Source organism: Gekko japonicus, unplaced genomic scaffold (genome assembly GCF_001447785.1).
Source record: "Gekko japonicus isolate JY-2015 unplaced genomic scaffold, Gekko_japonicus_V1.1 scaffold1830, whole genome shotgun sequence".
Classification (NCBI taxonomy): Eukaryota; Metazoa; Chordata; class Lepidosauria; order Squamata; family Gekkonidae; genus Gekko; species Gekko japonicus.
Genome location: NW_015165300.1, coordinates 150,916 through 172,775, shown reverse-complemented (window position 1 = coordinate 172,775; position 21,860 = coordinate 150,916). Strand labels below are relative to the sequence as shown.

Sequence of the window (21,860 nt, the reverse complement as noted above, 5' to 3'; positions counted from 1 at the left end):
CCCTCACCCGGGTCTGCAGAGATGATGTACACTGATGCACAAAACTGCAACGGGAAACATGGTGTTATACTAGCAGGCACATGGCACAGGAGAACAGGAAACCACCGCTTCCCAGGAGCAAGATACACTGTGATGGCCCGCAGACGCGCACTGAAGCATGCACTGTGCTCCAGGGGAGAAGACGTGTGCTTGCTGGAGGATGCCAAATCGGAGGGCCCCCTTCACTGTGTTCAGGCAGGCTTGCAAAAGCTCCCGTTTGGGCTTGGGGGACCCTGCAGTTCTGCTCCCAACCAAGGAGAGGTCAGGAGGACACAGCGATGGAGAGCTGGAGCAGCCCCTCCCAGTGACCTGGGGTGGCACAGGCTCCCTTCTGCGGGGGAGGGCAGGGGGGAGTGCGAGCTTTCCCTCCCGGCCCCACCTCCCACCATTCCCTATGAATCAGAGACAGACTGACGGGGGAGACGCAGCCGGTACCTAAGCCGCTCTGCTTCACTTCTGAGGAGTGCCTGGAGTAGGAGAAGAGGCGATACCCTCCGGCTTTGGAAGAGGACTCGGACAGCACCTGCAGGAAACAGTCCTCAGTGGGCAGCCATCCGCAGAACCCCTCAGAGCCACTCAGAGTGGGGCAGGGAAGGGGCCAAACGAAACCCAGCTTGGGGGGGGGGGAGGTTGGGGGTTGAAAAAGAGAGATGGTCTTGAGGGAAAGAAAAAGCCCCACACCATGTCCCCCTGGGGTCAGGGAAAGGGAGGAGACAGGGAAGAAAGCTGAAAGCCTCGGGCCTCCCCCCCTTGGGAAGAGATCCTGTTACCTCCATGGAGCCAGTCTTGCGGTTACGGACCAGAGGCGACCGTCGCTGCAGGTAGACGGGCTCTGCGGGCTGAATCCGGTCCACCTCGTCAGCCCCCTTGGACTGGGCCAGGTCCTCCAGGCTCCCCTGCTCAGGCTTCTTGGCTTCCTTCTGCAGGGAAACACACGGGGGCCGTGTCCGGCCTGTGGCACTCTCCTCGCACTGATCCCCAAGCAGGAGGCACCAGCCCGGCCAGGGAGCCTCCCCCCAAGCAGGCCGGCCCAGAAGCTAGGAGGGGGGGCGGAGGCTGTGCTGCCCGGACAGAGACTCACCTCTGCTGACGCAGGCCGAAAGCCAGAGCCCGCCGGGGCACTGCCGTCCTCCTCGCAGCCCTTCACCCCCGGGCTGAAATGCAGCTCCACGTGGAACCTCTCCTCGGAAGAGGGGTCCTGCCAAAACAGCCAGGTGGGTTGACGCAGAGGCCCTGCCCCCGCCCCGCCCCCCCCACACACACTTCTGCCCCTCCCCCTCACCTTATTATTGTCCTCGTAGAGCATGACGACGATCTGAGTCATATAGTTCAGCTCCGAAATGGCACTCAGGTAGTCCACGGCCCTCTTCCACTGGGGGTCTTTCGATTCCTGCCACAGAGGCAAGGAGCAGGGGTCAGTGGGTCCCCCCAGGGTGCCATCCTACCCTGGTTCTGCTCCAGCTGTCTTCCAACAGGGAACAGGGAAGTCACGAGAGGACTGCACACGAGGAAAAAGTTTACTCCCTTGACATTATAAATACAGTAAAGAGCCCTGACCCCCAGACAGCCCAGGCAAGCCCGATCTAGCCAGATCTCAGAACCGAAGCAGGGTCGATTCTGGCAAGTACTTCGAGGGGAGGCTCTCTTGGAATACCGGCGGCAAATATCCTCCAGGCCCCCAGTAGGGGCAGTCACCAGAGGTCACCATGGCTTCCAGGTGCATACTCACTCACACACATGCACATATAAAAAAATCACACACAAAAAAAAATATATAGTCAAGAATTGGCTGCCCTTCCACAGAAGCATGAAGTAAGTATGCTACTGTGCAACACAAATAGCTTCTTGGCTTCCTTCTGCAGGGAAACACACGGGGGCCGTGTCCGGCCTGTGGCACTCTCCTCGCACTGATCCCCAAGCAGGAGGCACCAGCCCGGCCAGGGAGCCTCCCCCCAAGCAGGCCGGCCCAGAAGCTAGGAGGGGGGGCGGAGGCTGTGCTGCCCGGACAGAGACTCACCTCTGCTGACGCAGGCCGAAAGCCAGAGCCCGCCGGGGCACTGCCGTCCTCCTCGCAGCCCTTCACCCCCGGGCTGAAATGCAGCTCCACGTGGAACCTCTCCTCGGAAGAGGGGTCCTGCCAAAACAGCCAGGTGGGTTGACGCAGAGGCCCTGCCCCCGCCCCGCCCCCCCGGCACACACTTCTGCCCCTCCCCCTCACCTTATTATTGTCCTCGTAGAGCATGACGACGATCTGAGTCATATAGTTCAGCTCCGAAATGGCACTCAGGTAGTCCACGGCCCTCTTCCACTGGGGGTCTTTCGATTCCTGCCACAGAGGCAAGGAGCAGGGGTCAGTGGGTCCCCCCAGGGTGCCATCCTACCCTGGTTCTGCTCCAGCTGTCTTCCAACAGGGAACAGGGAAGTCACGAGAGGACTGCACACGAGGAAAAAGTTTACTCCCTTGACATTATAAATACAGTAAAGAGCCCTGACCCCCAGACAGCCCAGGCAAGCCCGATCTAGCCAGATCTCAGAACCGAAGCAGGGTCGATTCTGGCAAGTACTTCGAGGGGAGGCTCTCTTGGAATACCGGCGGCAAATATCCTCCAGGCCCCCAGTAGGGGCAGTCACCAGAGGTCACCATGGCTTCCAGGTGCATACTCACTCACACACATGCACATATAAAAAAATCACACACAAAAAAAAATATATAGTCAAGAATTGGCTGCCCTTCCACAGAAGCATGAAGTAAGTATGCTACTGTGCAACACAAATACACACACGCACCCTTCAAAAATAACCCTGTGTGCCACACATACACACACACAAATCAGTACACACAGGCTTAGGTTTGAAGGGCTTCATTTCGTTTTTATTTGCACTGCTTTTTGTCTGTGCATTCCAGAAAAACAGCTCCAGAAGAATCCTAGCTTCCATCATTACAAGTTCTTCTCCAGAAAGAAACTTGGTAAAGGAGAATTTCTTAAGCATCACGACCAAGAAAGGCAGGTTTGTGGTTCAGCTGTATGACCTCCCAAAGGCCCGCACACAAACTCCCTTTCCTCACAAGGAAGATCTGTCCCATTTCCTCCACAAAGGTTCCCAATGCCCAGAGCTGCCCAGAAGCTCACAGTGAAAGGATGACTCAACAGCCAGGGGGCCAGCCAGATTGTCACTGCTTCCTTGACCAGCATGGCCTTAGGAGTACAGAGAGGGTCTTTCTGTGCTTAGCAGTTTACCCGATTCCCACAACCTCGTGGCAACAAGATCAATGCAGGGTAGACCACTTACAGGTCTTCAGAGAGAATTCTCTCTCGTGTGGCTGTGACGCTAAAGGTGGGTCTGCCTCTACCGGAATCTTGGCAAGACATGAACCTCCTCAGGACAGTGGAAGCCTTTACAAACATCTGCAGAGGCCCTCTGTCCACAGAGCAAGGAGGAGGCAAAGTCCACACTTTCCTCCGCCGATGGAGGAGAACGATGTGGCCAATTATCACCGGCACTTTGATTTGCCTTTCCGGAGCAAAGTGATAGAGAGGTAGCAGAGCAACCCCAGGTTATCTGCCTAAGACCTCTTTTCAGTCTGGGTTCAAGCTTGGCCACAGGACAGAGGTAGCCCGGGTAGCCTTTGTCGATGATCTGTGACTGAACACAGACAGGGCTTGCGTACCTCTTTGCTGGATTTATAAGCAGCCTTGGATACCGTGGTGGGTCCAGGCCGTCTTATTGAGACATTTGGAGGGAGATGCGCTGGATTGGCTTAACGGTTCCTTATTTACGAAGACGCAGAGGCGTGATGCTGGGGACCAGCTCTCATCTGCGCAGGACCTGCCCGGTGCTCGCCAAGGCTTAGTCCTACACCCAGTGCTGCCTGACCGCTGTGGCTAAGTAGCTAACAGTGAACAAGTCGGGACAGAGTCCTGAGACAAGATGGAAGTCATGGCAACTGGGAAGGGGCTGGAGTCCTAAAGGGCAGCCCCGTCTGCCTTTGAGGGACTTGATCAAGAGCCATGTGGGGGTGACGATGGATCCAACTTCACTGCTGAAGAGTCGAGCCAACGTGGCGGCCAAGAAGCAATTGGTTCAGCTTCACTTCACTTGGAAAAGGGCCCCACCTGGATTTGGCTGATCTGGCCGCATGCCTCCATGCAAAGGCTGCCTGGAGGCTGGACACTACTGTGACGTCCCCTCCCCACTTGGATCTGCCCTTAAAGGCAACTCTGGAACTCCAGGTGGCTCAGAACATCACACGCATGCCACACCCATCCTGCAGACACTTCCCTGGTTACCAATCAAGCTACTGGGTTCAGTTCTTGGTTCTGGCCGTCCCCTACAAAGCCCTTGACGGCCTCAGACCCACACACAGGCTGGACGGCCGCAACACGACAGCTATGCTCATCTGAGCAAAGCCTTCCGAAGGTGCCTCCCGGCCAATGGGGAAGGTCAGCAGCCACCTGTTCACACGCTTCCTCCGTAGCGGCCCCCGCCTTGTGGAATGGCCTGCCTGAGGTAGTCAGGAAGGCCCCCACACTTCCATTGCTCCTCAGAATGTGCAAAACCTAAATGCTCAGGAGTGTGTTTTTACAAATCATAATATTAATATAATGGAAAAGCACAGGAGGTTGCTTCCGTAAGGAACAGTTATGCAGTCTATTGCACAACTGATTGCACTATCGATCGTTATCACCTCAATTTTTATTGCAGTGTCCTACTTAAACACACACACCCCAACGGCACGTCATGCTTTTTCGTTTGCCTTGTGTTTCCTATAGTCACAGAACCTTTGTCGGCAGCACACTTACATCCAGGAGGCCACCGTAGCGGAATATGCTGAGCAGGGAGTGGACATGGCTCTCACTGGTGAAATACAAGCGCGTTCGGACATGGCGCCCTGGAGACAAGACCCCTCTTGAATACCTGAAAACAGAGTAATCAGTAGCATCACAAGTTACCATCCAGGCAATGTATGATGCAGGCCACAGATGGCTTCAAAACTCAGAGAGGGGCAATGTTAACAGCAGTTTATCTACATGGCCTCGCACCAAGAAGAAGAGAAGAGATCGGATTTATACCCCACCCTTCACTCGGAGTCTCAGAGCAACTTACAAACTCCTTTCCCTTCCCCTCCCCACAACAGACACCCTGTGAGGCAGGTGGGGCTGAGAGAGCTCTTTCAAGGACTGCCCTTTCAAGGACAGCTCTTGTCAGAACTACGGCTTGCCCAAGGTCATCCAGCAGCTGCAAGTGGAGGAGTGGGGAATCAAACCCAGTTCTCCCAGATTAGAGTCCGCACACTTAACCACTACACCAAACTGGCTCTGGTCCTGCAAAAGGCCGAGAAACCTAGAGCCTGCACCAGATGGCAGTATGATGGTCCAGGGACAGGAGATGACACAAGCCATCCTTAGGCAGACACAGCCAGTGGCCACCAGAGGCCGCAGCACGCAGACAGAAGCCACCCACAGCAGGACCCGACCCAGGGCTGCTGCTGCTGCTGCTGCTGCCGCCGTGGGGCCTTCTGCATGCTGCTAAAACTGGAGAGGCTCGCTGGGCCAGGGGAGGATTTTCTCCAGGGCACCCTACATCCCTCCCCATCAAGACCCTCCTCCTGCACAGTCCTTACAGGGGGTGCAGTTTGTTCACTGACTCATCCTCATGGGTCCTCTGGAGGTCCAGCTGGATCTTCCTGATGAGAGGCAGGCAGAAGCCAACCGCAATCTCCAGCTTCTCCTGTCTGCTGATCCCATATTCCTGCAAGGAGGGAGGGAGGGAGGGAGGGAGAGGTGGAGACAACAAAAGATCGACTTGGAGATGCAACTTGCCACAAAAGCCATGGCTGGCCTTCAGTAACAGCTATTGCTATTGTATGGCATTGTGTGTCGCATAGCCAGGAGGAGTTCTAGCTCTTTTAGTGGTGAGCTAGACTTGTTTTTGGGCTGAGAGAGCTCTGAAAGAGCTGTGACTGACCCAAGCTGGCTTCACGAGGAGGCATGTGGAACTGAACCTGGTTCTCCAGATTAGAGACCTTTAACTCCATGAAGCCCACAGATACCTCCCTGCCAGTGGGGGTTGATCTGATCCCCAAACCAGGTGAGAACAAAACATGGGACCTTACCTGAAGGTTTCTTCTCTTCAGTGGGGTGAAGTCATCCAGCTGTGGTTAGGTCATATGCCTCTGCTCGCTCCAGGCGGGGCTGTGCAAATCTTGTGTGGCTCCCTACTGGAGTGATCGGAAGGCGGACCCTCTCGTCACATCCAAGCCCTGCTGCACGTGTTCTTCACTTGCCTCTCTCTTCACTAAGATCACACACGTGCGCCTTCACACTTTCTCTCTCTTTTCCTTCTTTTCACCTCCCCCCCCCTCTATACACACACACACAGACACACATATTTTTAAAATAAAATAATTTTGGGGTAAGAAATGGATCCCGCCCCACTAAAGAAAAGAAACCTTCAGCTAAGGTCGAATGTTTCATTCTCCTGCCATGAGGGACGTCATCCAACTGGTTAGCTTTATTTATTATTATTATTTGCCCAAGCTGCACATCTGGGCAGGATCCCTCTCATGTTCTATGGATCAACCACCCGCCATAAAACCCTCCTGCCAAAGGCTGCCTCTGCTGAGGCCGTCTGGTCAATACGACAGTACTTGACGAAGGCAGAGAAGGATGCCCACGTGGTGGCTCTGCAGGTTTCCTCTACTGCTGCTCTGGCTGAGTGAGCTGTGATCTGGCTGGCACTGTTGACCCCCCCCCAAGCACCAAGATGACAGAGCATCACTTGCCCCAGAGTCCCTATCTATACCTTGTGGCTAATAGCCACTGATGGACCTCTGCTCCATATGCTTATCTAATTCCCTTTTGAAGCCGTCCATGCTTGTAGCTGCCACCACTTCCTGTGGCAGTGAATTCCAAGTGTTAATCACTCTTTGGGTGAAGAAGTACTTCCTTTTATCCGTTCTAACCCGACCGCTCAGCAATTTCATGGAGTGCCCACGGGTTCTTGTATTGTGAGAAAGGGAGAAAAGTACCTCTTTCTCTACCTGCTCTTTCCCATGCATAATCTTATAAACCTCAATCATGTCACCCCTCAGTCGTCGTTTCTCCAAGCTAAAGAGCCCTAAGCGCTTTAACCTTTCCTCATAGGGAAAGTGTTCCAACCCTTTTATCATTCGAGTTGCTCTTTTCTGCACTTTTTCCAAAGCTATAATATCCTTTTTAAGGTGTGGTGACCAGAATTGCACACAGTATTCCAGATGAGGTCGCACCATTGATTTATATAGCGGCATTATGATATTGGCTGATCTGTTTACAATACCCTTCCTAATAATCCCCAGCATAGCATTGGCCTTCTTTATTGCAGTCACACACTGTCTCGACATTTTCAGTGAGTTATCTACTACAACTCCAAGATCTCTCTCTTGATCTGTCTCTGCCAGTTCAGACCCCATCAATGTGTATTTATAGTTAGGATTTTTGGCTCCAATGTGCATCACCTTGCACTTGGCCACATTGAACCCCATTTGCCATGTTGACGCCCACTTGCCCATCTTTGACAGATCCCTTTGGAGTGCCTCACAATCCTCACTGGTTTTCACCACCCTGAACAACTTCGTATCATCCGCAAATTTAGCCACTTCACTGCTTACTCCCAACTCCAAATCATTAATGAACAAGTTAAAAAGCAGTGGACCAAGTACTGATCCCTGTGGTACCCCACTGCTTACACCCCTCCACTGGGAGAACTGCCCATTTATACTCACTCTCTGTTTTCTATTAATTAGCCAGTTGGATACCTGCACCTCGTACGCCCCCTTAAATAGGCACTGTTTAACCCAGAATACGATGGTGGATTTTGTGACCTTTCTTCCTAGATTTTTGCTGCTGTGCGAGACAAACAAGGAGTCTGTGAGTCTCAAAGGCACTATTCTGTCCAAATGAACGTGCAGAGCCCTGCGCACGTCTAGCTGACGCCAGACTTTTTCTTTTGGATGTTGATGCAGAAAGAGGGTAATATTATTGTCTGATTTAGATGAAGTGCTGAGTTAATTTGGGTATGAATGAAGGATCTGTTCTCAGTGTAACCGAGTCCTTCTGGGAGACACACATGGCTCCTTCCTAGACGACACGGATGCCGTTCCCGACAACCTCCTTGTGGACGTCACTGCTGCTACCAGGAAGGCCACCTTCCATGATAGGGACTTGAGTCCCACAGATTTCAGTGGCTTGAAGGGGGGAGGCTCCAAGTGGGAAAGCTGTTTCTGACAGGTGGTTCCAACTGCCTTGTTCCCATCATGAAGCACTTCATAGGCTTGTTTGTGGACAGGTTCTTGAGCCTCCGAAGGCCCAGAATAGAGTTGAGGGCTGCACTCTGCCGCTCCAACGTGTTGGCCTTGTTTCCAACCATCGTAGAGGAAGGTCACCGTGTCCCTGTGGGATGGATGTAGTGGGTCCAGCTTTTTGCTATTTGCCCAATTTCCAGAATGTCCGCCACATGTGGCTACATATGTGCCTTGTAGACGGTCTTCTGGACTGAAGCATAATGTCTACTATTCCGCTAGGGAAACTGTGAGCTTCTAAGTCCACCTGTTCAATTTCCATGCAGTCAGGTACAGCCAGGCTGGGTCTAGGTGAAGGACTGGCCCTTGATATAGGATATCTGGCATGTGTGGCAGGCTCCAGGGTGGTGCACTTGACATCTGCATGAAGTCCAAGAACCATGGCCATCTTGGGCAGAAGGGCACTACAAATATCACTTCTGCCTCCTCCCTCCTGATGAGCATCTGGCTGATAGGGGGCGCTGGGGGGAAGGCATAAAGCAGGACCTCAGGCCATGGGTGAGAGACTACATCCTCGCCCTCTGCTCTGGCCTCATGAAATCTAGGACGATCCGTGTTTTGCAGTTGTTTGGCGTCACTAGTAGGTCCATCACTGGGACTCCAAACCTACAGGTGACCTGGATGACTACGTCTCTGTTCAGCATCCATTCCCCTGGGTCCAAGTCTTTCCTGCTTAATCAGTCTGCTTCCAGGTTGGCTAGGCCCTTGAGGTGCACCGCCTACTGTAGACTAGCTAGGTCCCTTTCTGCTCACAGTAGGAGGCGCTTGGCTTCCAGGAACAGAGATCTTGATCTGGTACCTCCTTGGCGATTGATGTGGGCCTTTGTTGACATGCTGTCAAGTGTGAACCAACACGTGCTCAACCCCACAGGACCTGCTGGAAGGCTGAAGTCCCAGGCGGACTTCAGTGTTCTTTGAGGGGGTGAACAAACATGTGGACAAGGGGGATCCAATAGATATTATTTACCTTGACTTCCAGAAAGCTTTTGATAAAGTTCCTCATCAAAGGCTCCTAAGTAAGCTCAAAAATCATGGGATAGAAGGACAAGTCCTTTTATGGATCAAAAACTGGCTAGTTCATAGAAAACAGAGAGTGAGTGTAGGTGGGCAATTTTCTCAGTGGAGGGTGGTAAGCAGTGGGGTACCGCAGGGATCAGTACTTGGTCCACTGCTTTTTAACTTGTTCATTAATGATTTGGAGATGGGAGTAAGCAGTGAAGTGGCTAAATTTGCGGATGATACAAAGTTGTTCAGGGTGGTGAAAACCAGTGAGGATTGTGAGGCACTCCAAGGGGATCTGTCAAGGATGGGCGAGTGGGCGTCAACATGGCAAATGGGGTTCAATGTGGCCAAGTGCAAGGTGATGCACATTGGAGCCAAAAATCCTAAATATAAATACACATTGATGGGGTCTGAACTGGCAGAGACTGAGCAAGAGAGAGATCTTGGAGTTGTAGTGGATAACTCACTGAAAATGTCGAGACAGTGTGTGACTGCAATAAAGAAGGCCAATGCTATGCTGGGGATTATTAGGAAGGGTATTGAAAACAGATCAGCCAATATAATAATGCCCCTATATAAATCAATGGTGAGACCTCATTTGGAATACTGTGTGCAGTTCTGGTCACCACACCTTAAAAAGGATATTATAGCTTTGGAAAAAGTGCAGAAAAGGGCAACTCGAATGATAAAAGGGTTGGAACACTTTCCCTATGAGGAAAGGTTAAAGCGCTTAGGGCTCTTTAGCTTGGAGAAAAGACGACTGAGGGGTGACATGATCGAGGTTTATAAGATTATGCATGGGAAAGAGCAGGTAAAGAAAGAGGTACTTTTCTCCCTTTCTCACAATACAAGAACTCGTGGGCACTCCATGAAACTGCAGAGCGGTCGGGTTAGAACGGATAAAAGGAAGTACTTCTTCACCCAAAGAGTGATTAACACTTGGAATTCACTGCCACAGGAAGTGGTGGGTGCTACAAGCATGGATGGCTTCAAAAGGGAATTAGATAAGCATATGGAGCAGAGGTCCATCAGTGGCTATTAGCCACAAGGTATAGCTAGGGGCTCTGGGGCAAGTGATGCTCTGTCTTCTTGGTGCTTGGGGGGGGTCAACAGTGGGAGGGCTTCTAATGTCCTGGCCCCACTGCTGGACCTCCTGATGGCACTGGTATTTCTGGCCACTGTGTGACACAGAGTGTTGGACTGGATGGGCCTTTGGCCTGATCCAACATTGGCGTCTCTTATGTTCTTATGGACTGCACGAAGCTCCAGTCGGTTGGTGCCGTGTGCCTCCTCCGAGCTGTCCCATCGCCTTGGGTCACCATGCCCATGCAATGGGCTCCCCAGTCTCTCTTGGCTGCTTCCGTGGTTACTACAATTTGACACAGCTGAGTAAAGCTGATCCCTTTGGTCAGGTTCTTGCTCACCATCCACCATTTCAGCTCCTTTTTCAGGCTCGTCAGGCTCTTGATCCATCTGTGTTTGCACCATGATATGTCCCTTTGGGAGGGCAAGAGACTCCACTGTAGGGTCCTGACTGGGACAGTGCCCACAGCACCAAATCTGTGGCTGAGATCAGGAGGCCCCGAACTGCTCCCAAATACAGGAGCTCTGAGGAGCCGCTGCTCCTGATACCCAAGACCAAGGTCCTGGTTTTCTGCTGTTCTTCTCTTGGGAGGAAGACCTTGGCTGGGTGTGTGCACATTCTGGCCCTGAGGTGCACTAGGTCCCTTGATGGTTCCATGTGGCTCTTTGGAACATTGATGAGGAAGTCGTGTGCTCCTCTCCATTGCCATAGCTACATCCTTTGCCCATATCAGGACGTCACCTAGTTACGGGTTGTGAAGAAAGGCATTTTACTCCTGGAGCAGGGTTGGCAGGCAGTGGACTGTCCCTCCCTACCTCCCCCCTTAGTTTAAAGAATGGGCAAAGTCAGTTCAATTGCATGTCAGATTCCAGCCATAGAAATGCTAATGACCTGGTTGAGAGAGTCCATTGAGGGATTTGGTGCTAACTGGCCTGGAGATTTCCCAGAAAGCCTTCCAGGTGTCCCAGGACGCACCTGTGACCTGGCCAGACCAGGTCAAAAGGGGTGTAAAGAGTGATGTAAAGTGGGTAGACACAGAAGATTAACAAAACTTCCCCGCAAAGGGAAGATTGTCTCGTTTTCCCTTGGGATGCTGAACTGAGCAGATCTCTTGTCTGAGGTTGGAAGCAGGCCACCATTTCGGACCCTGCGGTCTGCCTGGATGCCTGCAGGGAGCCAGAAGGTAATGGAAGAGCTTTAGGGACTTTGTAACTTTCTAAGATTAGGTGCCTGCCCTAATTTTGACATCTAGTTAAGAGAATGTTTTAGAGAGAGGGACAGAAGGATGGCTCTTATTCCCAATTTCTTTTGTTTCCATATTGCTGATCTGGTGTGGTGCTAAAGAGTGCTTGTAAACATTTTCTTTTTAATAAATATTTTAATCTGTTGATACTGGTGGTTAATCTCTGTGCCACATCATGCCCCACCTGCTTTTGGACACGCTACAGTGGAAAGGGGGCCACCCTCAAGGGGGAGGAAAGAGGTCAGATTGCAAGTGGCCAGCCTTCCAGGCGAAAGCCAAAGCTGCATTTTGCCCCTGGAGACCTTGAGGCCAGGCCTCAGAACTGGGAAGGGGGGACGGAGAGTCCTGTTCCTCTCATTTGGGACCCCTAAACTGAACAGGTGGGGGCAGTGAATACCCTAGTGGAAGAAAGAGGAATGGCTCCCTCCAGGAGGTGGCAACCCAAAAAGGGAGCAGACAGAATAGGGCCTGCAGGTCAAAGTGAGCCTGTTTCATCACAGGGGTATACACGTGGATTCCCCTCTGTCACAGCTGTGCCACTAGGATCACCATGATCTTGGTGAACACCCTTGGAGCGGAGGACAGGCCAAAGCTCGGTACTGGATGTGGCTCCCTTGGTGTCAGAACCCAGAGGCACTGCCTGGAACCTGGGTGCAGGGGGACATGAAGATAGGCCTCCTTGAGATCCAAGGAGATCAGGACATCTTCTTTTTGCAGTACTTGCAGAACGTGCCATAAGGATCCCATCCAGAACTTCCATCTCTTCACCCAGTTGTTGAGCCCTCCCAGGTTTAATACTACCTTCCAGTCCCCGGATCTCTTAGGAACCATGAAGAGTACTGAGCAGACCCCCTTGAAATGTTGATCCTTGGGGACCTCCTCTATCGCACCTATTTGAATCAGGTGTTGAATCACTTAACTTAATAGGCATCTTTTCTCCCAGGATCTTGGGACTGGGAATGGCGTAACGGGTGGGGGGGTGAAGAGGTAAATTCTATCCTGTATCCCTCTATGATGATCGATAGTGCCCATTTGTCCCCTGAGAAGAATTGGAGCCATCCCCCCAATCATGTGGTCAGGTGAAGACTTTTTTGGTGGGCATACTCTTGTCCTGCCTGAATGGCATTTATTGCCTTTGATGGGTACTGGTTCGGTATCTGAAGGGGGGAAAACGCCTCTATAGTCTTTGGAATCTCTTCTGTGTCCTGGTTGTCTGAAGCCTCAAAAGGACTGTTGTGCTCTAGCTTTTGAATCCCTGTCTCTGCTGGGCAAGGGTGAAGGCTTTGCCCACTTCTAATCTTTTGACTCGACTAAGACTGTTTCCAGGTTTGATTCTCTGAAGACGAGTCTGCCCAAGAATTTTTCTGACGAAAGGGTGCCTTTAGACAGTGGGTCCACCGTCCAGTGTGTCAGCCAGAAGTTTTGTTGTATGCTTATGTTCACCGCTTGTGGACTGGCACAGAAATGGATGGCGTCCTGTGATGTGTCTAAGGTGAATTCTGTTACTCTTCTTCTTAAGCAAGGACCTCTTCAGTACCAGTGGGCTTATGTCTTATGTCAACCACCCAGATGACGATTGCCCTTGTAAAATTTGAGAGCACTGCCGATGCCCTTATTGCCAGGGATGGCACCTTGTGTGATTTCTTCAGTGCCATTTCGTTCTTGCTGTCCACGAGCCTTTTAGAGCATTCTCCCCATCCTTGGGCAGTACTGCCCCAGAATGCAGTGCCACCACCCACTAGGGGCACCCTGAGGTCCTCTATCACCTCCTCTGGAAGGGAGTAAAACGTTTTGGCTATAGACAATACTGAGTTGGCGGCCCCATTCCAGCTTGATTACGTCCTTGAAGAAATCCGGGGAGGGAGATACTTTGTACTCTGGCTGGCTTTTTAAAACCTATATGCTGTCCAATGTAGCCGAGAGGGATGACCTGGGCTTCTCTGGCACCTCGATCTGATAGTTAAGCACAGGAATCACCTTGTTGAGGAGGCGTTGGAAATGTTCCGCCTGGAAAAGCCTGGATGAGGTTTCTTGCCTTTCTGCCTCCTCTCCTGACCATTCCCACTCTTCCTTGTCTGAATGGCCCTCGCCAAGGGTGAGTCCCCCGCACTCGGATATGGGCGGAGGTGTGTGTCTTAGCCACTTCCTGGTCTGGAGTGGCACCTTCCTGGCTCCAGGTCCGCTGTGCGTGTGTTAACTGAAGCTCCGTCTGCCCTGGTCTGGCCCATTTCTGAGGGGGAGGGGAGAGTTCCACCCAGATGATAATTAGGAGCCAGCTGACGAGGGAGCCCCCCCCCCCCCCCCACCCCCCCTCTCCGCGACACACCTGGACAGGATAAAAGAAGCCCCCCCCCCCCCACTTCCTGCCTGACTGCCTGCCTCTGCTGGCCTCCGGTCACCCCCCTCCCCCCCATGCCTTCCTGTCTCCATGCCATGAATGGGCCCACCAGTGTTGGTGCGCTGCCGCCTGGGATACCAAATGGGGTTCTCCATGCTGGCTGGAACGGCCACAGTCCCCTGAAGGCTGGCCACGTCCATTCCAAGCCAGCTGGACACGGCCTATGGAAAAAGGAGCGAAGCTGTAGCCTCCTACCTAAGCAGTACGGCTATCCGAACTGGAGGGTCAGTCTTCGATCACTCCAATAGGGAGCCACACAAAATTTGCATAGCCCTACCTAAGCAAGCAGAGGCATGCCTTACCCAGCTGGATTACTTCCTCCACTGAAGGGGAACTGGAGGAGGAGAGCTCTCAGCATTTGGCTGCACTGTCACTGGGCAGCCAGGACATTTTAATATTCCAGCCAGGAGCACCAAAACCCAGCGTTGCAAGACGTGTGGGGATCAGGTAACAAGCATTTACCAGGGACAGCCCCTCCCCAGCAATACAACTGGCCTATCCAGAATCTTTCCCAGGTGGGAGGGAGGGAGGGAGAAGCACGCCAAGACAATCCGGGGAACAAAACCAGAAGCTGCACCAAGGTTGGAAAACAGCCTAAGTACCTGCCACCTTTGCGTCCACTCTTCAGAAGAGGGTGGAAGTCAAGTGAACTAAACCCACTTGCCAGCTCAGAGGAAGAAGCAAGGGGGTCTGAGAGGATATGACACTTCCCACAGTGGGAGGGGCTGCCTCCGATTCGTGACAAAGGGCAGACCACGGCAGAACCACCCACGGCCGGATCTTCTTCCAGTCCTGCTCGTCCTCTCACCCCATCCTTGCTTCTTTCCTTATTGCTCTGCCTCTTTCTGGTGTCATTATTATGCGAGGTTGTATTTTTCATTTTCTCCTTTTGGGGGTATTCCTGGAGGCTCCCCCCTTTTGGAAGAATTCCATTTCAGACATCCAAAGGAAACAAGAGAAGGTAGCTAAACAGTCTGCTTTAGAACAGTGCAGGGTAACTTAAAAGCGCTTAGCTTTCAACTAGACAGGCAGGAGGTAATTATAGGGTAAGCAATCTAACCACCTGCTATTTGTCTGCATGATTTGTTTTTATTGGGCATTTATCTTTTATATTTGGCTAGATGCGTCTTTTGTTTACTTCATTTAGCTATGGTTTTTTAACTTGCTTTGCCTGAAAGTGACATGTTTACCTTTCCACTGCCCCCATATTAGGCATCTTACGCATCATGTATTACCTGTTCTTTGCTTGAAGTGCCTCTTGCTTTCGTATTATTTACTGGTTCCTGCATTGAGCCGAATGAAGCACTTCCTCTTTCTCATAACCCAGCTACTGTGTCTACGTGCGCTCCACTCCAGTCAGAGTTTGCTGCCCATCAGGAACCAGATTTCCCGCCATTCCAAGTGGAGCATGCCGTACCTGGGGGATGACGATGTCCGCCAGAGCCTTGGAGAGCCTGAAAAGCTCAGCAGTGCCCTCCAGTTTGAGGGAGGTGTTGTGCTGCACATCATACTTGATACAGTCGTAGATGTCCGGGATCTTGCTGATGTCATAGCGCCTGTTCTTCAGGCGGAAATCCTTCTCTAGCTTCTTCCAGCGTTGCAGCATCAGCTCCAATGTCTCACTGTGGTAAAGCTGAAGGTCTGAGGAAGCAACGGTGAGCACTCAGTCACGATCAGTAAAAGATCAGCATACCCAAAGGCAACGTTCCCTCTAAGCTGTGGAGTCCCGTGAGCAAAAATTCTACTTTGTGAGCTACTGGCATGAGAGCTGTGAGCGGGCAATTTGGCTCCTGCATCAATTAGTTGGCTCTGGAGCCCTCCTTCCCTGAGCTAAGACAAAAACCTGTGAGCTGGAGGCTAAAAAACTGTGAGCTAACTCACACTAACTCAGCTTAGCGGGAACGTTGCCCACAGGAGAGAAAAGGAATCCAGATGAGGAAGACCCATAGTGTGTACACACACACACACACACACACACACAGTCCAGCTATTATTCTCCCCACCTGCAAACTTAGGGTCCTCCAAGTGTTTCTGGATCTGGCAGGTAAGACTCTCGATCAGGGCAAACACCTGGTCACAGACGTCCACAGGGTTCTGGATGACTTCCATGGACTTGACGAGCGAGGCACTGCCAGTTGGTGCCAGCTGAAAGCACAGGACACATCAAGGGTTAATCCACACTTCTGCTTCTCACAGGGCTGGGCTGAGCCATCCTCAGATCCCATCTCGGGATCTGGAAGCTGAACCAGCTCCATCCTGTCTGCCAGGGCAAGGCCTTCGTTCCCCACTCCACCTTGTCCAGGAAAACTAGGGTGTGGATTTCCCTTCATACCTAACACACTTCCTAGCCATTGACAACTGCTTGGCATATATGTCTTTCCTTTTATACCCTTAGAAGCTCATTGGTTCACAGATCTTGAATAGCAAAAGATACTTGCTCCTTATTCTTTTTTAATGCAAGGGCTAAAAGGACGGGTAGGGCGGGATATAAATCTAAAAATAAAAAAATAAAAATAAAATTTTGCAGTTGCTAGAGTAAACTTTGGATCCTTATCGCTGAGCAAAAGCGAAGAGATTGAATGTATACCCCATGGCCCTTCACTACCCAAAGGAGTCTCAGAGCAGCTTACAAACTTACCACTGATTTCAGGAGGGGTGTTGAAAGACCTGAGTCAGATTGAGGTGACGAGAGAGGAGGTCCTAAAACTGATAGACAACTTAAAAACTGATAAATCACCAGGCCCAGATGGCATACATCCGAGAGTTCTGAAAGAACTCAAATGTGAAGTTGTGGATCTCCTGACAAAGATATGTAATCTTTCCTTAAAATCTGCCTCCATTCCTGAGGATCGGAAGGTAGCTAATGTCACTCCCATCTTTAAAAAGGGTTCCAGAGGAGAGCCGGGAAATTACAGGCCAGTCAGTCTGACGTCGATACCGGGTAAATTGGTGGAAACCATTATTAAGGAAAGAATTAGTAGGCACATAGATGAACAAAACCTATTGAGGCAGACTCAGCACGGTTTCTGTAAGTGAAGATCTTGTCTCACTAACCTGTTAGTGTTCTTTGAGGGGGTGAACAAACATGTGGACAAGGGGGATCCAATAGATATTGTTTACCTTGACTTCCAGAAAGCTTTTGATAAAGTTCCTCATCAAAGGCTCCTAAGTAAGCTCAAAAATCATGGGATAGAAGGACAAGTCCTTTTATGGATCAAAAACTGGCTAGTTCATAGAAAACAGAGAGTGAGTGTAGGTGGGCAATTTTCTCAGTGGAGGGTGGTAAGCAGTGGGGTACCGCAGGGATCAGTACTTGGTCCACTGCTTTTTAACTTGTTCATTAATGATTTGGAGATGGGAGTAAGCAGTGAAGTGGCTAAATTTGCGGATGATACAAAGTTGTTCAGGGTGGTGAAAACCAGTGAGGATTGTGAGGCACTCCAAGGGGATCTGTCAAGGATGGGCGAGTGGGCGTCAACATGGCAAATGGGGTTCAATGTGGCCAAGTGCAAGGTGATGCACATTGGAGCCAAAAATCCTAAATATAAATACACATTGATGGGGTCTGAACTGGCAGAGACTGATCAAGAGAGAGATCTTGGAGTTGTAGTGGATAACTCACTGAAAATGTCGAGACAGTGTGTGACTGCAATAAAGAAGGCCAATGCTATGCTGGGGATTATTAGGAAGGGTATTGAAAACAGATCAGCCAATATAATAATGCCCCTATATAAATCAATGGTGAGACCTCATTTGGAATACTGTGTGCAGTTCTGGTCACCACACCTTAAAAAGGATATTATAGCTTTGGAAAAAGTGCAGAAAAGGGCAACTCGAATGATAAAAGGGTTGGAACACTTTCCCTATGAGGAACGGTTAAGGCGCTTAGGGCTCTTTAGCTTGGAGAAACGACGACTGAGGGGTGACATGATTGAGGTTTATAAGATTATGCATGGGAAAGAGCAGGTAAAGAAAGAGGTACTTTTCTCCCTTTCTCACAATACAAGAACTCGTGGGCACTCCATGAAACTGCAGAGCGGTCAGGTTAGAACGGATAAAAGGAAGTACTTCTTCACCCAAAGAGTGATTAACGCATGGAATTCACTGCCACAGGAAGTGGTGGCGGCTACAAGCATGGACGGCTTCAAAAGGGAATTAGATAAGCATATGGAGCAGAGGTCCATCAGTGGCTATTAGCCACAAGGTATAGATAGGGGCTCTGGGGCAAGTGATGCTTTGTCTTCTTGGTGCTTGGGGGGGGTCAACAGTGGGAGGGCTTCTAATGTCCTGGCCCCACTGGTGGACCTCCTGATGGCACTGGTATTTCTGGCCACTGTGTGACACAGAGTGTTGGACTGGATGGGCCTTTGGCCTGATCCAACATTGGCGTCTCTTATGTTCTTATGTTCTTATGAACCTGACACACAGCTGTTTTAATTTCAGTTTAAAGACATAAAACCACGCTCTGGCTTCCCATCTGTCCAAATTCTACCCGCAATACAATGTTTGAAACACAGCAGGGAATATTCAGTATTTTCCCTAAAAATTGGGCTAAGGGTTGATCAAAGTTGATCAAAGGGTTGATCAAAGTTGATCAAAGGGTTGGTCAGAGATAGCTTTAATCCACATACCTGAGCCATAAAGGATACGGGGAACCACTTCCAAATTAAAAGCTTGCACCACTCCAGGAATATACTTCCCCCTCTTATTATGGAAGAACCTTTTTATGATGCTTGCTTTGTTAAGCACTGTTCTAAGTTGGGGGGTCCAAGGCAGATCTACCAAAAGTAAAATCCCCAAATAGGAGAAGGCCTTGACTTGCTCATTATTAGCTCCATTGATGGACCACTGAGACAGGTTCCATTTTCTCATCCTGGTGGAAACTAGGATCTTAGATTTTGAATAGTTAATCACCAGGCTTTCTCAAGAGCAACAACTAGAAAAAGACTGCAAGGCCCTTTGCCACCTGACCCTAGTTTAGGACAAGATCACGGCATCATCCGCATAATGCAAAATAGGCACTCCAATCTCAGCTAATTTTGGTGGATGGTAGCAGTCATTAAAGATTATTGCTACATCATTTAAATATAAATAACACAAAAAAGGCACCAACAAACATCCCTGTCATACTCCCTTTTCCAAATTAAATGGATTTGTTAAATTCCCATCATACCCACATCGTACTTGGGCAGTTGAACCTGAATAGAATAGTTGAATAAGTCCCAGGAGTCTTTTGTCCGTAGTAGTTTGATTACATTTGTTCCACAATCTGGGGTGATTTACAGAATTGAAGGCCCCCTTGAGGTCAATAAAAGACGCATAGAGATGTCCCCCACTTAAAGGATGAGTATATCTCAGCCAGGTGATAAAGAACGAGGCAGCGGTCGTATGCTGAAGAACCCCGCCTAAATCCTATCTGTTCATATCCCAATAAGGTTTCTGATTCCACCCAATCCAGGAGCTTCTTTAGTAGATAAGCAGAATATAGCTTTCCTAAAGAAGAAAGAAGGCTGATTGGTCGAAAGCAGGATAGATCACTTCTGGACCCCTTTTTCAATATTGGGACAATAACAGTTTCCTTAAATCGGGTATTTGTCCGCTGATGTTAATTTGAGTGAAAAAAACTGGGGTCAGAACTGCAGCCCACCATCGTGGATCAGCCTTAAATAGCTCATTAGGGATTAGATCAGAGCCCGGGGCTTTTCCTAGTTTTAATCCCTTGATGAGGCAAATGACCTCCTTAGCGGATACCTCAGACCAAGATGCCGTGACATCAAGAGGAGCAGTAAAGGGTGTTCTGGGGGGGGGCACTGACACGGGAGAGCGGCTCCCCAGGCCAGAGGGGGCAGCACAGCAGGGGGCCTGGTGTGTCTACAGAGCTACCCTTCCTGGGCTTTACTCCATTTACTTGGCTTACGGTTTCTCTTGGTGTGCTCGGCTTGCCACCCGTCAGCCAACAGGATCGCACTTCCTGCTTATTGCAGAAGGCACACGGCTTAGGCTACCTTGGAAATGATGTAAGAATAAAGGACTCTTTCTGTCAACAGGCTCGGAATCTGAGTTTATACCTGGCCATCAGTCAATAAATGAATGCTGTTAACCACTTTCACTTTGGCTACCCTTATACATTTGCATGACTTTTCTGCTTTCTCTCTTTTTAAAAAACTGTGAGTAGATTTCCTTTAATAAAGCATCTCTTTTTTTCTTTAACATAAAACTGTGTCTGTGGACTAACACTATAGGCTCATAGCTGGACTACTGCAACACACTCTCTGTGGGACTGACCTGGAAGACCACCCAGAAACTGCAGCTAGTTCTGAATGCAGTAGCTGATCATTGTCCCACTCAAGCCACAACACACCACTGAAGCCACTCAGTTCTATGCCGATGCAGAAATCATACTAGCACAGCAAGGTGCATCTCCAGCCTACATGGATGTAGGGCTTACCCAGTGTTTGGAGACAGAGGCGAAGTGGCGCTGTATGACTCTGACTTGCACCATCCTCACATGTGTTATCTCAATCCTTCTCTGCCTGTCCTGCCTCCACTACACACAGCACACACATGGACCTCAGCATCCTCCTACCCCAGGCTACACTCCACAGCCTATAGGCAGCCCTAACCCTGTCACTCCCCTTTCACAAAGTCTCCTGTCCAGGACTGGGGATGCCACCGACAATCCATCACCCTTCCACAGCATCAACACCACCTCTACTGTGCCCCGGCACATCTCCTATAGCAGGACCTGGGCACTGTAGTCAGATGAGACAGCAATTGTACATCAGTGTCTTCAATTAGGATAGTGAAGCAGCAACTAGTACCAACAAAGACTGTAGCAGCAGAAACATGAAAATGAAGAAGGTGGTGTAGCCACTAGAGTCCCATATAGGACTCCATTACAGGAAAGCTAATTAAAATCCAGGTTTTCCATACTAATTCTAGCCAGGGGTCGTTTTCTGCCGGAGCGCACCGGAGTGGTGCTCCGGCAAGAAGGAGCCCCGCAAGCCCCGCCCCCGTGTGCCTTTCCCCACCTGCCCGCCGAGCGCCCAGCAGGCAGAGACTCGGTCCAGAAGACTGCTGCAGGCTGCACTGCCCGTGGGTAAGTGAGCAAGGCTCCACTTCAGGGCTGGCAGTGAGGAAACTTTCTTTGCCGTTGGGCGGCTGCAGGGCCGAGGAAGCAGCGGGGTGCTTGCCTTTGAACTTTTCTCTCTGCGCCTCTCAAAGTGGGAGCAGCTCCACTGGGCAGGGAGGGCTGGTGTGGCCGAGTTCAGCAGGACTTGGGGGGGGGGCTGTGGTTCTCAGGTGATTCCACCCGTGAGGAGGACTGCTGCGGATTTCCGAACCACCTGGGGCCAGCCAGATGCACCTCCTTCTGTGCTGGGCAACTCCATTGTTGGCCAGTCTTTGGGCTTCTATTCGCTTTGGGAGCCTAGCATAACTTGGGGGGAGGGGGGGAGAGAAAACGTCCAAGGTGGCCAAGAGAGGCGCCAGGCGGTGTCTGGAAGGCAGCGGCAGGGAGGTGTGGCTGGAGGGTGCCTAGAGGTGCCCGATGGCTGCGCTGGAGCCAGGCAGGCAGACCTTTGCAGCGTGATGCGCCGGGAAGAGCCAGTGGGTGCTTCCAAGCGTGTCTTTACAAGAACCTGAGCTTTGTGTCCACCTATCGGCGAGTCTCCTCTGCCTCCCTCCCTCCTCCCTCGGCAGCTGACAAAGTTGTTGGCTGGGACTAGGCCAGGAAGATCGAGCGCGTGGTCTCCCC

The 21,860-nt window shown here is 50.9% G+C and overlaps 1 protein-coding gene across 1 annotated transcript in view; it reads right to left on the bottom strand.

The window, feature by feature from the left end:
• The window catches only part of PPIP5K1 (diphosphoinositol pentakisphosphate kinase 1), a 72,241-nt gene that overhangs the window by 15,647 nt on the left and 34,734 nt on the right, over positions 1–21,860 (bottom strand). The window contains exons 18-25 of the mRNA XM_015410394.1: positions 16,108–16,249; positions 15,522–15,745; positions 5,663–5,790; positions 4,842–4,956; positions 2,258–2,365; positions 2,057–2,173; positions 810–959; positions 475–562 (exon numbers count right to left, since the gene is read on the bottom strand). Coding sequence (XP_015265880.1) covers positions 475–562; positions 810–959; positions 2,057–2,173; positions 2,258–2,365; positions 4,842–4,956; positions 5,663–5,790; positions 15,522–15,745; positions 16,108–16,249 — 1,072 coding nt within the window. The remainder of the gene's footprint in view (positions 1–474; positions 563–809; positions 960–2,056; positions 2,174–2,257; positions 2,366–4,841; positions 4,957–5,662; positions 5,791–15,521; positions 15,746–16,107; positions 16,250–21,860) is intronic.